The sequence below is a fragment of the Terrapene carolina genome, unplaced genomic scaffold, assembly GCF_002925995.2.
Source record: "Terrapene carolina triunguis isolate 2854851 unplaced genomic scaffold, T_m_triunguis-2.0 Scaffold33715, whole genome shotgun sequence".
In the NCBI taxonomy this organism is placed as follows: domain Eukaryota; kingdom Metazoa; phylum Chordata; order Testudines; family Emydidae; genus Terrapene; species Terrapene triunguis.
Window position 1 is genome coordinate 6,548,479 of NW_020698066.1, and position 16,722 is coordinate 6,565,200.

A 16,722-nucleotide genomic window follows, 5' to 3' on the forward strand; every position below is an offset into this window, starting at 1 on the left:
CTGGGCAAACAGGAAATGCAATTCAAATGTTCGCGGGGCTTTTCCTGTCTACCTGGCCAGTGCATCCGAGGTCAGATTGCTGTCCAGAGCGGTCAGTGGTGCACTGTGGGAAAGCTCCCGGAGGCCAATACCATCGAATTGCGGCCACACTACCCCTAATTCGAATTGACAAAATCGATTTTGGCGCTACTCCGCTCGTCGGGGTGGAGTACAGAAATCGATTTTAAGCGCCCTTTATTTCGAACTAAATGGCTCCGTTGTGTGGACGGGTGAAGGGTTAATTCGAATTAACGCTGCTAAATCCGAATTAAAGTCGTAGTGTAGACCAGGCCCAAGAGAGAGACACTGAGTGACTATTGTCTTGATGTAGCAAACATTGTGGGAAGAGAGGATACCTAGCTAACATTAATGGTTGGAAACTTCCTTCTAAAAGTATCTCCCAATACATTTCAATATGCTAATGGCCATGCATAAGGGTGCACTAGTATACTTAACAAGGGAAATTGTGCTCCCTTCAGTTTATATTCATATATTGTGTTATAGGAAGAACAGTTCTGTTCTTTTGTTAAATGTTAAGCATTCCTCCCCTGCTTCTGACCAGCTGAGTTATTCCTAGTTCGGTTAAATGACTGATCTTTAGAAACCTCCCACAACAGGAGGAAAAAAATCAGAGGAAAATCCTTTTCAGTCTGCTGAGTTTTATTAGATGAACAACTTTCACGTGACACATTAGTTTCCATCTTTTATTCATCAACTAGTAATAAGCAGCTGGAACAAAAGAGAAAGGCAGGGAGATGACAATACAAAAAATGTTCTTCTACCACCCACACCCTTGTGTATGAATATAGATTAGCAGTTCTCAACCTTATATAGCTAGAGAGAGAGAGTCATTTTGCCCTTGAATGGAGTCAGAGAGAGCTACAAAGTGATTGCAGAGTGGAATCCTGACATCATATTATTTAATGTCTGCATCATTGCCACACATCATCATCCCATATTGATGCAACGTCATGCCACTAACAGCAAACTTCAGCATCAGGATGTCACTGGGATGCATTTTGTGGGAAGGGGGAGTGGTGTTTCTCCTCTCTCCCACTCTGTTTGGAGTACTGTGTAGGGGTCGGTGGCCTGTGTCTGTTTGGCCAGCACTGTTTTGTCACAGGTGGCATGATGAGCACTCTTGTAGATCAGCACTCTACTTGCTTTGCCTAAGAAAAAGCAGTGAAGAGACCGGAGGTCAACCAGTGGATTCTGCAAGAGCTCCATGCAGGGCCCCGACTACAGCACGAGGCTGTGGACACACAGATGAATCATCTGTGAATAGTACATTTTGTACTTGGACTATTTATGTGACAAAAATTCTTGGTAGCATCAGCACTATTCAAATAAAATGCAGTCATGGACAAAAAAGCAACAACTAAGTGACCCTTCCGAAGAGGAAAAGAGTCAAAACCTATGCAGTTGTACAGGAAATCTAAAGACGGACTCATCACCTGTCGCCTGGTAAGAGGATGTTTTCCCCTCAAATCCTAATGTTTAATAAAACAGGCCACCAGATTAAAGAGGGAATTACTGCTAAAAAGAACAATCAAGGGCACTGGAGGACTCTGTCTGTGACACACGCGTCTTTCTTTTGCTCCAGGTTATTTAGTATTTTTATTTCTCTACTTATCCTTACACTCAGTGTGAGGCCTCAGACATTCCAAGATACATGTTTTTCTTAATTCAGGTTTTTCTGAATAAGAAGATTTGCTTTCCAAAAGAAAAATCACTCTAAAAACAGAAACTAAAATTAGACTTACCTTTACTGCCTTCTCTCTCACTTTTGTGGCTTTTTCAAGCATTATCCCTGACCAGCCTTGAAATTATACAAGAGATGTTAATGGTATTTTGTCTGCTGAAGATTCTTGAATGCTAGATATGAAAGCTTTTCCTGAACATACACTAGCATATGCAAAGACTTTATTTTCATTCCCATATTTTTAAATGAACGGGAAGCAGTAGGTAACTTATTCATCTTTAAATGTTTATTTTTTAAAATATTAGTGAATTACATAATGGGGAAGGATATTGGATTGACAGCTCTGAAGACTGAAAGGGCATGTTTTCTCATTTACACTAAGGCCTTTTTATACTGCTCTGGGAGTGCCTTTAAAGTGGGAATAAATCATATTAAATGTAATTTACGCCCACCTTAAGGGCCCTTTTTTTTCCCTGTTGTTGATCTCTGTGCTTTTACTTTTCTTCTTTCATCCATCAGAGCAATTATTTCATTTGTTCTAGATGAGCTTTTATTAGCTATTAACCTCTTACAAAAACACAAAGATTGACAACAGAAAAAGAAGACTAAATAAAATAAAGAATAATTGCATAAATCTGAATGGCTGAATGAGAAACGCAAAGAAATTGAACAATTGGATAAATAGAACAAACAAAGTGAGATGTATCAAAAGAAAATAGTCTTCAATTACAGATGAAAGGTGACCAATATGACAATGCATAGTCCCTAAAGACAAGAACAAGAGATGGCGAGACTATATCCAGGAACTATATGGTCATAATAGACCTGAAAAACCTCCACTAGATATTAATCAAGTAAGCCCACCAATAATGGATGAAGAAATCATGGCAGCAATAGAGAGACTTCTGAATGGAAAAGCGCTGAATTGTGATGGAATACCAGCTGAATTGTTAAAAGGCATAAGCAATGAAGACTTGAAAGCTTTGTTAAAGAAGACAGGAGACTTTTCAGAAGACTTTATAATCTATAACAGTGTTCATTTTGGGAATTTGGATACACAGTTTGGTTGTAAAGACTACAGAACAATCAGGCTACTATCACATGCCTCTAAGACATGGTGAGTTGTTGAAGATACAATATAAGGAAAGGTTTCAGAGTAGCAGCCGTGTTAGTCTGTATCCGCAAAAAGAACAGGAGTACTTGTGGCACCTTAGAGACTAACAAATTTATTTATTTATAAGGAAAGATTGATAAAGAAATAAGCAAACAACCTTAGGGCCTCAAATATGAAATAAACACCATTATGAACCTGAAGCTCATACCAGAAAGATCAGCTGAAATGGTGAAAACAGTACACTCATGTTTTATTGACTTCCAAAAAGCATTTGACAGAATCTACCACTACAAATTGCTCAACATAATAATGTCTGTAGGGATTGCTGGATATGAACTCCAAGTAATAAAACAATTACACTGGAGTCAGAAGGCAATTATAATGGAGATGAAAATCTATAGTGATCAGGAGTGGACTGAGACAAGATTGTATAGTGTCACCAACTTTATTCAACATTTATAGCGAGTGATTGATTAAATTAATTGAAGAAACAGAAGAAGATATTAAGATGAATGGAAAGATGGGTGAATAACTGTGACGAAGTGGGGATTTGTTATGTTGTATGTGAGCCTATGTGAGTCTGACTGTTTTGCATGAATGCTGTGTGTGCCTCCGTTTCCCTGTGTATTGCACCAATGTCTAGGTGGTGGGAATAAGCATGTGTGACCTTTGTGGGGGTTGCTCCAGCTACCTGCATGGATGTTATGGCCGCCCCTTTGTAACCTGAGACCCAGGAGGGGGAGGTGACTCTTGGCCCGGGAAGCGAGACAAAGGCCAGAGGAGCAGCAACGGGCAGGGCAGGGGCCAGGCAACTGGAAACGAGTCGGTCATGGCTGGCTTGGAGCTCGGGGGAGGACCAGAGCCCTGGCTCTGGGCTCCCCTCCCCCCAAGATGGACTTGGCTGAAAGTCACTGATTTCTGTGCTAAAAAGTTTTGTCCTATGCTGTGTTCCTGTCGACTAATAAACCTTCTGTTTTACCGGCTGGCTGAGAGTCACGTCTGACTGCGGAGGTGGGGTGCAGAGCCCTCTGGCTTTGCCAGGATCCCCGCCCAGGCAGACTTGCTGTGGGAAGCGCACGGTGTGGAAGCGGATGCTGCATGCTCTGAGGTCAGACCCAGGAAGGTTGAAGGTGTGTAAGCTTCTTGCCCTGGAGACAGTATGCTCAGAGAGAGGAGGCATGCTCCCCCAGAGTCCTGACTGGTTTCGTAGGGAGTAGTTCCAGAGCATTGCCCCAGTGACTCCGTGACAATAACATTCACTATGTATATGACAGTGCTGTTGGCTGAGGCAGAAGAAGGTCCGATGAAGTTAGTGGAGATTATATATGAATATAACAAAGACTCCATGCATCTGAAGAAGTCGATTTTTTACCCACGAAAGCTTATGCCCAAATAAATCTATTAGTCTTTAAGGTGCCATCTACCTCCTCGTTGTTTTTATAACAAATACTATGGTCTAAAGTTGAATGCAGACAAGATAAAAACTATGGTGGTATGCAAGGATCCTTGGAAAATATGCAAGATTCCAGTAAACGATATATCCATACAGCTAGTGAGAAATTATTGCTACTTATGAAGCATCATTACAGAAGATGGAATATTGGATACTGAGGTCAGCACCAGACTAGCAAGAGTGAAAGAGACATTCTGAAAGAATAAACATCTGATGAGAAGGGACATAAATCTGAATACTAAATTCTCACGTTTACAAAACTTACATTTGGTTTATGTTAAGTACAACTGTGAAACATGGTCATTCAAACAATTGATAATACAGAAACTACAATCCTTTGAATTATGGTGTTATGCAAGAATTCTGAAAATATCATGGATAGACTGTTCGCAGTGTTGTTGTAGCTGTGTTCATCCCAGGATACAGGAGAGACAAAGTGCATGAGGTAATATCGTTGATTGGACCAACTTCTGTTGGTGAAAGCAGCAAGCTTTTGAGCTCCACTGAATTCTTCTTCAGGTCATGGATAGACTGTGCAACCAACAAAAAGATATTGGAGATGATTGGAACTTAGCAAATGCTAGTCAGAAAGCTTATCCAAAGGAAGATTTTATTTGCAGGGCACATTTTAAAAAGTTCAGCAGGCAATGCATGTTTACGAGCTCTGTAAGCGAAAGTTGATGGCAGAACATGAGGAAGAAAAAGATCTTGGATAGACAATGTGGTATCCTGGGTGAATCAAATAGACAATTCATCCACAAAGAGATTAACAGAGGATCGTTCGGAATGGGCAACCATGGTTGGTAATCTCCAGTAATGGAGAGGCCACATAAGAAGAAGGCCTTTTTACTCTGCCTAAGTGGTATAAAGGGGCCTCAGGGTAAATGAGAATCTGGCTCAAGGTGTCTACAGACTCTCTGCCTCCCCAATATGTCTCAAATTTATTCTGGAGGGATCATCTTAATGTGAGAGGGGGGATATTCTGTCTCCATGACCATTCAATCCTTAGGGTATGTTATGGTGTGGACTGAGATCGTCAGACCTTTAGCCCGACTCACATGTTTTTGTTTTTTTTTATCCTGTTACCTACAGATGATTTTTTAAATTAGATTTTGTAAAATGCAGACCATTCAAATTGTTGTGGAGCATACATACATACATACATAAAAAACACCATGCTCAATTAGCCAACTGAAAAACATCCATTGGGCTGTGTTGGCCAATCAAACATAGGTGCTCTGCCCTAGAGGACCCCTGACTTCAAAGAGAAAGAAGTAACTGTCAGTCCAGGACAAAGGTGTACCCTTACTTCCATGCCCAATCTCCAAGTACCATTCCAAAATCCAGATCATATTGCCAGTCCTCTAAAGCAGTCATGTGCCTTGGGTTTCCATCATTTTTGAACACTGATTATCTATGACACAGCCTTGGCAACACTTCCTTACGTTAAACATCTCCAGCTTTCACTTCTCTCAGATTATGGCCCACAGTAATGTTTTGCTCTGGTGTTTATCTGTATATTCTCTTTTCTTTTCTATCATCATTCACCATCTAAACCAATCTGCATCTCTATCCTGTTAGATAAAAGTACAGTAGGTATATTGCAATTACAATCCTATGAAGGTATCTTATTTAGGACCATCATGCTTGGATTCATGACGTTTCCTCTTCCTCCTTCCATCTCTAGGATGTGATCCACCCCCACCCACTCTGTGAAGGTGTCAATGTGTTTGGCCTACTCAAAAATTGCAGATGTTGTTGGAGCTACCAGAGGCACAAACCATCTGCATGGAGGTTTTGTTCCTCAATTTACCCATCTGGCTTCATGGCACCACAGGGTCTGATAAAATCCCTGTGGGTGGGTTCACATATTAGAGGAGGAATCCAGCAAGTTAACATTGACTAAAGACATGTGAATTTTGCAGTTGGTGGAATCTTTGCTTTAGAGATTGATTCACCAGGAACCAGGCCCAGCATTTTTAGATCCCTGGCGCCTGAACCCAGTGAAATACCTACTGGTAGGCAGCCAAAGAATTTGGAGAAGGGAGGAGGGGAAAAACATGTCACAAAGCGAGCACTCCCTCATACTATGCATCTGCAGCCTTGGGGTATGTCTACACTACAGGATTAATCCGAATTTAGATAATTCGAATTTGGGAAACAGGTTGTATAAATTCGATTGTGCGCGGCCACACTAAGCACCTTAATTCGGTTTTTAACCACATTAATTCGGTGGTGTGCGGCCACACTACCCCATTAACTTAAACACAGTAATTCGGTGGTGTGCGTCCACACTAACCCTAATTCGAATTAACAAAATCGATTTAGGCTCTACTCCGTTCGTCGAGGTGGAGTACAGAAATCGATTTAAAGGGCCCTTTAATTCGAATTAACTGGCTCTGTAGTGTGGACGGGTGAAGGGTTAATTCGGATTAACGCTGCTAAATCCGAATTAATCCCGTAGTGTAGACCAGGCCTTGGTTTCTGGTTCCCTCCACTCAGGGAAGATGAGGAAAGCATGTGGGGCTCAGCTATTTCAGCAAATGAGAACCTAAAAATAATGGCCTACAATTGACTGTAATCGTATTAGTTTGCTTTGCATTTAGATGATTTCTCAATGGCTGCCTTTCAGAAAGGCTCATCTATCCACTGCAATGCAGATCTTTAGACTTGCCAATTGCAATTTTGTCATCATATAAATAAATACTAATTGTAATCAGACGCTTATCTTGCTACCATAGAGCCTAAAGTTACGCTTTCCCTTTTCCCTTTGTAGCAGAGGCCTCAGAAGTGCTAGAAATGACATAGAGTAACAGAGAACTTCAAAATAAAAAAAACAAAGTTCCAGGATCATCACAACTCAGATTTTATTCAACAGCAAAGTTGAAGGAAATATTGGATATTTTTTCCTCCCCGGACAAATGTTTCCAATGGATATTAAAAAATAAAAACATCATCTCTAAATAAACTCACAATGTAATTATTTTTCATTAAATATATTTGTTTGGCCAAAGAACAAAAACAAACAAGTTAGAACCCGTTGTACAAAAACAAAAAATAAATCCCTTGCAAACTTGTAACACTGTAGCAATGATGATGCCGATTCAGCTGTCTCACCATTTTCATTAATCTGTGGAAACTATGATTTTACTTGGAACCAAAAAAGAAAAAAAACCTTGGATAGCATTAAGCCAATTTTAGAGGCAATTGAGGCTTAGAATAGCTACAGGGAGAGAACAGAACTAGTGCCTTCATTCACAATTTGTGCTAGTAATTTGGGAGAAATATAGGGCTATTTAAGAGACGGCAGAAAAAGAAGTTAGAAGCATTGCAGTGTTATAGTGCACAGTACAGCGAAAACCTGCAAATGACTCATTCTAGGAAACTATAACTCTGGCAGAGCACAGAGGATGGAGACACTGTTGCCAATGTAAAGGATAATGACAGTGATGATGGTGCAGAAGTTTAAGCAGTTAATACTTTTCATCTTTTTTTGGAATCAGTTGTGAGCCGACTCTTGGGCTGGGCTGGGAAAATCTCGCTCTCTCCACCTTCCACTTACAGGAGCTGCTTCTCCTCTCTACCTCCCAACTTCCAGATAAAGCACCTGCCAGTGCCAGGTTTGGTTTCGTAGGCATACAGTTTGGAAGCATCGTATTTTATTTAGAATGCCTATTCCAGCATTAAAAATTTAAAAGTTCCTCTGATGGACGCTGCTTAGTGGTCTTCGTGTTAGCCACATCCAATGGACTGCAATTAGAAGTTAATTAAAGCAATGTAGTTTTTGGCTAGCAACGGGGGAGATGGGATATGGGGAAAGGAACAGATGTAGGGAATGGAAAGAAAAGTGAGTGCTTTAACTACAGTCCATAATCCAAGGTGGGCTTCTCGCTCTCTTTGTTTAATCTTTCCAGTTATAATATTTCCAGTTTAAATGCGAGTTTCAGTGGGCAGTTTCAGTTACAGTCATAAACAAAATCATAGTTGCTGGGCTCCTTTGGAATTGGTGGGGGAGCATCAGGAATCTGTATATTCTCCAAGTCGAGAAGACGCAGCTTTATCTCCATGCTGAGCAGTGTGTCCAAGTCATTTCGTGTCAGGTCACTCATCATATCCTTCCCAAGGAGGGCATTCAATCCATCGGTCCAGATACAGTACTGCCATGGAAGATAAGAACCTCCATTAAGTCCAGACCTAACCTACTTTCCCATGCAAACAAATCAGCCAACCGTGTCATCTCCAGTGCATTTATGCTCCAGTGACTTAAGAACATCTCTAAGATTAAACTAGACAGATGTGCTTAAGCACTTCTTTGGCTTAATTTTAAACATATTTATTAGCTAGTGATTTAGTGTGAAACAGGTAAATGTTTCAAACAGCTGGTCAGAATATGGTAACAAAAATTCTGGGAAACAAATTGAAAGAAATGAAAAATGTTCCATTAAAAAAAAATGTTGGGGAATTTCTCTGGTGTGTGGGCTTTTTGTTTGGAAAATTTCAAACATAGTGAAAATTTTCTTTGTTTTTAGTCAAAACATTTTTGATTTTTTTTTAAAAAGGCATTTTTTCAAACTGAAAATTTTCACATTCAACCAGCTCTAACATTCGATAAACCAGAAAAATGTATACAGTAAACCAAGTAGTTTCTAAAAGACACTTCTCCTTCAATATCAAGAGTACCACTTTGTAGTGTGATATTCAGTTTTTCCTTTGCACACTAATCAAACAACCCATCTATTTTTAATCATAAACCATTAGGAACTGATCCAAGTTTCATGTAGTCTAAGGGAATCTTTTCATTGACTTCAATGGGAGTCAAATTGGACCCGTGTTGATCTAGTATTTAGCTACATGGAAAAATATATTTGCCATAAATGCTAATTATATTGTGGAAACTAAAATATATATTATAGGGAAAAAATCCTGCACTATCAGGGAGGTGGATTAGAAAACCTAACAGGACTTTTCAGATATCTAATTTTTGTGATATCACAATCATATATTTGATTTTAAAATACATTTGATCTCATCAAATATATTTCACATCATATATCCAGTATACAAATATGTAATATAGTATATAACTACACACTGTACATAGGTGAGGTTGCGTACAAATACATATTAAGTATGTGTATACGTATGTGTGTGTATACAAACTCACATACACAAGAACAAGGATACACAAACACACACACATATATGTAACCTATACATAAGCACCTCTTTATGTTAATAAATATGTATGGATCTATTTTCCAGAGCAGAAAACTAATGTTCAATGTTCTGTCCTTCATAAAAAATTAAATGTCAAGTTATCTTGGCATAATTCTAAACAGCTTTGTTTGGCCTGTAAAGAACCTCTTCTCTTGCTCTCTCTCTCTTTTTTTAACAGGAAATGCAATCTCACTCCAAAGCTGACAGCTTGAGATAAACATAAGCTGAATAACTGTTTTAAATAAGCAACAAACCCAGGAGAGGAAGGTGAACAAGAGTCAACTTCTATCAAATCACTTCCATTTATTACTACAAACCATTTACGCAACTATGAACAAAAGTACTTGAATGGTATCGTCTAAAAATAAAAAGATTTCAATCATGAACTCATGTGTCCTAGCTTACAAGGGGAAAATTAAATCCACGATAAATGCATTTTTATCTTACAAATGTTTCTGCTAGATTTATGCCAAAGGATGGACTTTAAAATTAGCCAACCGTGTGCTATAAGTTGTAGCCAAACTTACAGATAGCTACAGCTGATTGTGTGCTGCACAAGAAAAGAAAAAGAATATTGATAAGAATCAGAGAAAAAAATCTCAGTCTATGTCTCATGTTTTTAAAGCATGAGAGTTAACACTTCAAAATCCTCGAGTAAAATCCTGCACCAGTGAAGTGAGTGGCAAAATTTTCATTGCGTTCAACAGAGCCAGGATTTCACCTTTCATGTAGACAAGGCAAGTCGTAGTGTTAATGTGTTAGCTGCTTAGTGGGGAATTTATGGTTAAAGCTCTGCGCGGATATAAAAATGTGGATCTGCATCCGCCAGAATCAACCTGCAATCCATCCCATGATCTGCTAGCCATCTTTTACCTGTATCCACGTCAGCAGGTCTTCTCAAGGACTAGCGACAGAGGGTGCGCGGGAAGGGAGCGAGTGGGGGTGCGGGGTCTTGCAGGGAAGAGGCAGCGCAAGGGTGGGGACTGGGGGTAATGGGCAGTGGGGGGGGGGGGCTCAAGGAGAAGAGGTGGTGCAGAGGGGTGGGGAGGCTGGGGGCCTGGGCAATCGCATCGTGTGCTGCTCCCGGGTGCTCGCGAGCGACGGCACATGGCAGCAGCAGTGCGTGTTGTATCGCAGTGAGTCGGAGGGGTGGGGCACCGGGGCCCCGCCTGCTCTAATCTCCATGGTCGGGGGTGGGCCCTGCTGCCCAGGAGCCGGCAGGCTGGGATTGGGAGCGCAGCCAGTGCTTCCAGGCCAGGCCATGGTGGGGATGTTGGCGCTGCCCGAGGGGCCCAAGCTGCTGGGCAGGAAGCGGTGCGGTGAGCGCGTGGTGCACAGCCCAGACTCCGACGTGCCGCCCAGCCCCAGCTACTGGCCACTGGCCACTGGCCCCGAGCATGCTGCATCCCCCGGGCTGGCCGAGCCAGACGCCGCCACCCGGGCACTGCCAGCGAAGAGAGCCCTGTGTGGTTGTATCTGCATCCGATCCACTATCCGCAAAAATGGTCTACAGATATCTGGTTCACATTGACCAGCTAATAAGGTTTCAAACTTGAACTTGCCCTGTCCACAATAGGATTTTAAATCGTGCTAAGCTATCATGTTTTAAATATACATTTTTCCCCTAGAGTAGACAGGCCTCCAAGAAAGAAAAAAAACCTGACCTGAAAATAAAATTCCCGCTGAACACACAGCTCCATGGTGTTTTGCAAATTCACAGTTTCCTTAAACATTTCTATAAGAAACATTTATTGAAAATGGTTTTGCCAGGATTTACTTTATCAGGAGAAGTAAAGGAATAATTGCAAAAGAAATTGAGGTGCTTTGAGGTGTGGAAGCATGCTGGAAAGCTCTCCATGTAATATCTGATCATCTGATGTAACCAGCGCTCCCTCAATGCAAGCATCTCAGTGCACTGGTGAGGGAAGAGCCATAGTCCTCCTCCGGTTCAAACATAACTGATTTGGAGCCCCTTCCAGCTCCTTGCAACCTTCTTCTGGCCACCTATTATGTGGGTGCAGTGGATGGAGAAAGGGACTCTTTGTCTCATCTCCACTTTGGCAAGTGAACCTAATCAGACATATATAATTTAGGAAACTGCTAGAAATCCTACTGAGCTGGTGGAAAAATTACAGCATTGATTCAGAGGTATTTCTTTCAACGTACAAAACAGACTGAGAGCCACTGAAGAATCAACTCAATTTAATACAGACTAATTTTAATGAAGTGGCAGTGAAACCTAATTATAACCAGTCTCACTAGCTTCTCTGTCAAAATACAGGGATGGAATAATCCACCTTTTTTGGGGGGGAGGAGGGTATTCAGTCAAAACCAGCTCAGCATTCAAATGAAAAACAAATATGATGGTGTGATCTCAAAGTGTTCAGCAATGAGCTTTGACAGATGGCTAAGCTGTATTGCCAAATTTAAAAGATCATAAGTCAGGCCCCCCAAAACAATGATGGTAGCTCAGACATCATGAGTTTAAACAATTGGGTTCATTTTATTTGCTTTCTGGTTTTTAAGCCTTTAAACACACCAAATATTGAGAGACAAATCTCAAAAGTTGGGAACACTGCTAAGTTAAGTTAACACTGCTAAATTAAGACCAATTAGGATATTTCCATACCACCAGCAGAAACTCAGGCTGGGTTTTTGGTGGGGGAACCTCTGATGCTAAGTGCTGCAGGAAGTACTGGCCAGCAGGGCCTGAGTGGCAGCCCCTTGCAGCCAGCTGATTGGCCCATGCCGATATATAAACCAGGAAACCATTACAGGGAGCTGTCTGAGCAATGACACTGACTGCCTGCTTCCTCCCCCTTCAGACCTTGCCTTGCTGTGAACCCGACACCGGTTCATGTCTGACTCTGTTATTTGCCTCACTCTTGCTTCCTAGCAACCTGACCTGGCTCAACTCCCACTCCGCTACTCGTCTCTTCACCACAACTTGGTAGCTGATCCATGCAGGCTGGCTGCCCACGACCCAGCCCTGACACTGGCCCTTGCTTTTCTGGTCACAAACGCAGACTTTTTCAGGCATGCCAATTTTGTTTTAAATGAGCCGGACAAAGTTGAAGGTAAAAACAGAGGAGGATATTTAGGAAAAGATTACAAGGCCTCTGTTAGTTCATTAGAAGATGGCAGTAGTTATATGCTGCATTTTCCGGTGGAGGTGACTGAAATATTTACTAATTTCCATGACAATTCGCCCCTAAGAGCCAACATGGACTATAATTAAATTGTTGCAGAATTTATGGCAGAAAGAACCCAACATGTGTCCAATCTAGAGGTTGAAGAGGACTACGTCTTGTCTAAAACAGTAACTCTTAACAGTAGCTGAAGCTTTGGGAGCTCTAGAAACGTTATTGTTAACTTCTCTTAACTGAAGATTTGCCATCAAATCACTTCCTGGAATGAAAAAGCTTCTAAGTGACATTGAAAAATAAATCCTCAGGAAAAGCCAAATGAGCTTCTATCAGAATTAACATCTGTTTGAAAGATTTTAGCCAGAATTTCAAATGTGAAAGCTGCATACCTAATGCACTTTAGTTGTCCTTTCTTGTGCTAAGCATCCTTCTAAGTTTATGTCTGGAAATCCCAAATACTTTGAGACAATCATTTGTGATGCTTCCACCTTGAATTTGGAAATTGACCATTATCTTCCAAGGTGTATGCTTCTTTGGGGGTTGGCTGTTTTGTTTTGCTTTTTTATTTGCACCACTGGCTCACAGAGCTCTGTCCCATCCCACACCGTGGATACAGCAGAATGTATAGTGTTATGTACCAGGGGCATGCTTAACAACATTAAACTGAGAACAGGGGGGATGTGCCATTCAGTAGCATAAAAGGCCAATGTGTTTGTATCCATAAACTCCACTGATGGTATGGGAGTGCGGTCAAGACTAGCTGATGATGCCTGTTGGTGTTTAACAGTCTTGATAGTACAGGCCAGGGATGTTATACTGAGGTTAACTTGATTATTCTGTAATCTTGTATGAATTGATTATTGGTCACACAGGAGAACATTGAAGTTTTATTTGTATTCACTTGGGAGAATTACCTACTTTCCAGTGATTAAGGTAGATTGAATTAAGAAGAGGAGCTCTTACCACACCAGAAAAGGAGGAGGGGGAGTTATGAATGAGCACAGGTCTCCCAAAACAGGAGACAAGGGAGAGGCCTCTCTCTGTTTTATTATTATTTGTATTACTGTATCACCTAAGAGCTCCACTCCTGGACCAGGATTCTATTGTGCTAGGTGCTGGACAGACACAGAACAAAAAGACTGTCCCTGAAAACGTACGATCTTTAGAGAGGTGGGAGAGCTGTGTTCCCCACCCCATCTCACCCTTGTTTCCCCTTACTTTAATATCTACTTACCTCATGCTTATCAGGAGCGATGAAATTCAGTTGGCCATTTGAGTCATACAATATAGAGAAAGCAAGCTCAAGCACCTCCTGGAAGAACACAGTCATAAAGAAACCCATATTAGAAGTCCATAAGAAAGAGTCACACATTCACACCTTGCTCTCTTCCCTGCCAACAACTCTGAAGAAAACTGAAATACTTTACCGTATGCACCAGAATAAAATGATACTCACCTGAAACTCTACTTCATTTCCGGCCAATACTGCCATGGTGCCAGCATATCACAAGAGACACTGACAACAACAGAACCAACACTGGTGCCAATGGGGTTTAGGCAAAGCTAAAAATCTGAAATGAGTAGCAGTGACAGTGTGGGGTTCCAACTTAGGCTACAGTTTGGGTTTGGGTTTGAGCCGTGCCATGGCTAGGGTCTGAGATCAGAGACACCGAAACCTCGCAAAGCCATAGCCCCATAAGACAGATATCTCACAAGGACAGTTCGTTTTGTGATATTTGTGCCATTGTTGATGCCGGAAATCTTACAAAATTATCCATTCTCAGGAGATTTCTGCCATTTTGGTTGCCATCTGAACCAGAATGGGCAAATGTGTCCCGTGCGGGTTTGGATCCAACCACACAGAGGGAAATCCCCAAGGAGCACAGAAGGCTGCCATAGCTGATTCCTCTTCCTCCTCTCAGGGCCCACTCCCACCAGTGTAGGGGGCATTTTGGGGATGGGAGGGGTGTGTGTTCAAACAGACCTGCACTCTGGTGCTTCCCACTAATGTAACACCCTCTAGAGGGTCATTACAAGCTGGTGTAACATAAAGCAGCTCTGTAGCTACACAGAGTTACCCTGAATAATATAAGGAAGGAAGGCAGAAACATGGTGAAAAGCTACCTATGTGTTTCTCCTCACGTGCACTTCCACTGTTGCCTCCAAGAATCTGGCCCACAGTATAACCACCTTCAAACTTTTCCACCACTCCACCCCCGCCTACATCTCTACCCTCATTTCTTCTACTCTCGCTCCCCCCACTCCTCATGTTCCAGCCCAAGCTTCTCTCTTCACTACCTCGTTCAATTCCTTCCCGTTGCAGATTCAGTGCCTTATTCCATGCTGTTTTCTCTGCATTGTACAGACTCCTAAATCAGGTGCTAACTCCCTACCTCTCCTCCTTTGAACCCCTTCTGAGAACTCAGGAGTCCCACAAAACCTACTGGCAATAACTTCCACCTTCCATGCTCTGCTCTTCAAAAATGCCACATCTGTGTGTCTACTCAGATTGTAAGACCTTTGGGTTGGGCAGCCGGGGTCTGTGTATGTGTGTGTGTAGAAAATCTGGCTCTTGCTTTTGTTTAACAGGTCATACTTGCTGCAAGTCCATGTAAGCTCTAGAGCTATATTATAAACTCTGACACAACACTAGGTACATAAGTGGTGTCTAACAAATACTGTAATAATAAGGCTAAATTAATAAGTTTCTCAATGTGGTTCACATTCTTATTTCCATTTCAAATGGTTTTAGAGAGCATATAGTGCTACAAATAAAAAATGTTAGCTCCTCCCATACAGTAGCTGCATCTATCTGAGATATTACTGTTTTTGTTGTTCAGTTATAAAGATCTCAAACAAGGTTTTTTTTGAGGGGGAGGTTGGAAAGAGATGATCAGTTTTCTCCCCTATGTCTCTGAACTGGAATTTTCAAAGGAGCCTAAGGGAGATAGTTAAGCATGCAACCCCTATTGAAAGTCAATGGGAATCAAGTTCCTTTGAAAATGCCAGCCTATGTAAATAAATAGTCAGCATTTATCAACAGTGACCACACTGCTATCTAAGGTACTGTGGTATTTCCATATCCTGAAACTAGCAAGTAGATGTGGTATATCTGTTATTGTAGCATGTCTCAATATCAACTCTGACTAGTTTTTACCGCACGCTAACAGTCATTAGTGAAGTGACTAGTGTGGCCTCTACTTGGTGGACTCAGAAATATTCCCCTCCATATCATGGGCCCGGTTCTTTTTACCCCCTTGCTTCCTGGTCAGTGGCCCTATAACACTGATTGTCTTTACTGGCTCTCTTGAAGGAGAGAAGAGAGGCATACAACAATTGTTCCTACACTGTTAGAAGCTACAGGAGCACTGCTTCCTACATTCACGATATTGAGGATCAAAAATGAAACAACTGTAAATCTGTGGTGGCTATAGCAGATATACCAGACCAGATTTGATCACAGGTACACAGAGCCAGAGTAGCTCCATTGACTTCAGTGGAGTTACTCCAGATTTACACTGGTGTAACAAGACCAGAATCTGGATTACAAACTTTAAGTTACACCCTATACATACTTGATCTGGTTGATCTGAAACTTCAGTATCACATGGCAAAAATTCTTGCTTTCCTTATTAAGAGTAATGATTGCATTCCAGAACCAAATTTACCCCTGCCCATACAAGCCTGGCCTTATCTCCTCTCAGAGTGTTATCAATTACTGACATCAGAAAATGCCAAGTCGTGAAACAAAATGCGCAGGGGAGGGAGCCTGTACTATGAAGCTACTGAGTTTCCAGAAGGTCACCAACAAATCCTGTACATAGGACTGGGGATGTGAAAGAACCAATAACAAACAGTATGATGCTCCAAGCTCAGCCTTTCTGTCAGATATCTCCTTCTCAACATTCTCCAGCTAACTCTTTCCCTCAACTCACTACCTGGGTTGAAGACCTCACTGGTAATGGATCCAATCCCAGCTCCTGCCTATATCCCTGCATGCCATGCCCTGTAGTCATTGCCACGTCTTGCACCCATTTTGCTCTATTATCAC

The 16,722-nt window shown here is 41.6% G+C and overlaps 1 protein-coding gene across 1 annotated transcript in view; it reads right to left on the reverse strand.

Annotated features, from left to right (window-relative positions):
- Positions 1-7,173: 7,173 nt before the first annotated feature.
- Positions 7,174-16,722, reverse strand: part of LOC113409499 (engulfment and cell motility protein 1-like) — a 40,666-nt gene continuing 31,117 nt past the window's right edge. The window contains exons 5-6 of the mRNA XM_026663490.1: positions 13,906-13,983; positions 7,174-8,465 (exon numbers count right to left, since the gene is read on the reverse strand). Of these exons, the coding sequence (XP_026519275.1) occupies positions 8,265-8,465; positions 13,906-13,983 (279 nt within the window). The 3' untranslated portion in view covers positions 7,174-8,264. The remainder of the gene's footprint in view (positions 8,466-13,905; positions 13,984-16,722) is intronic.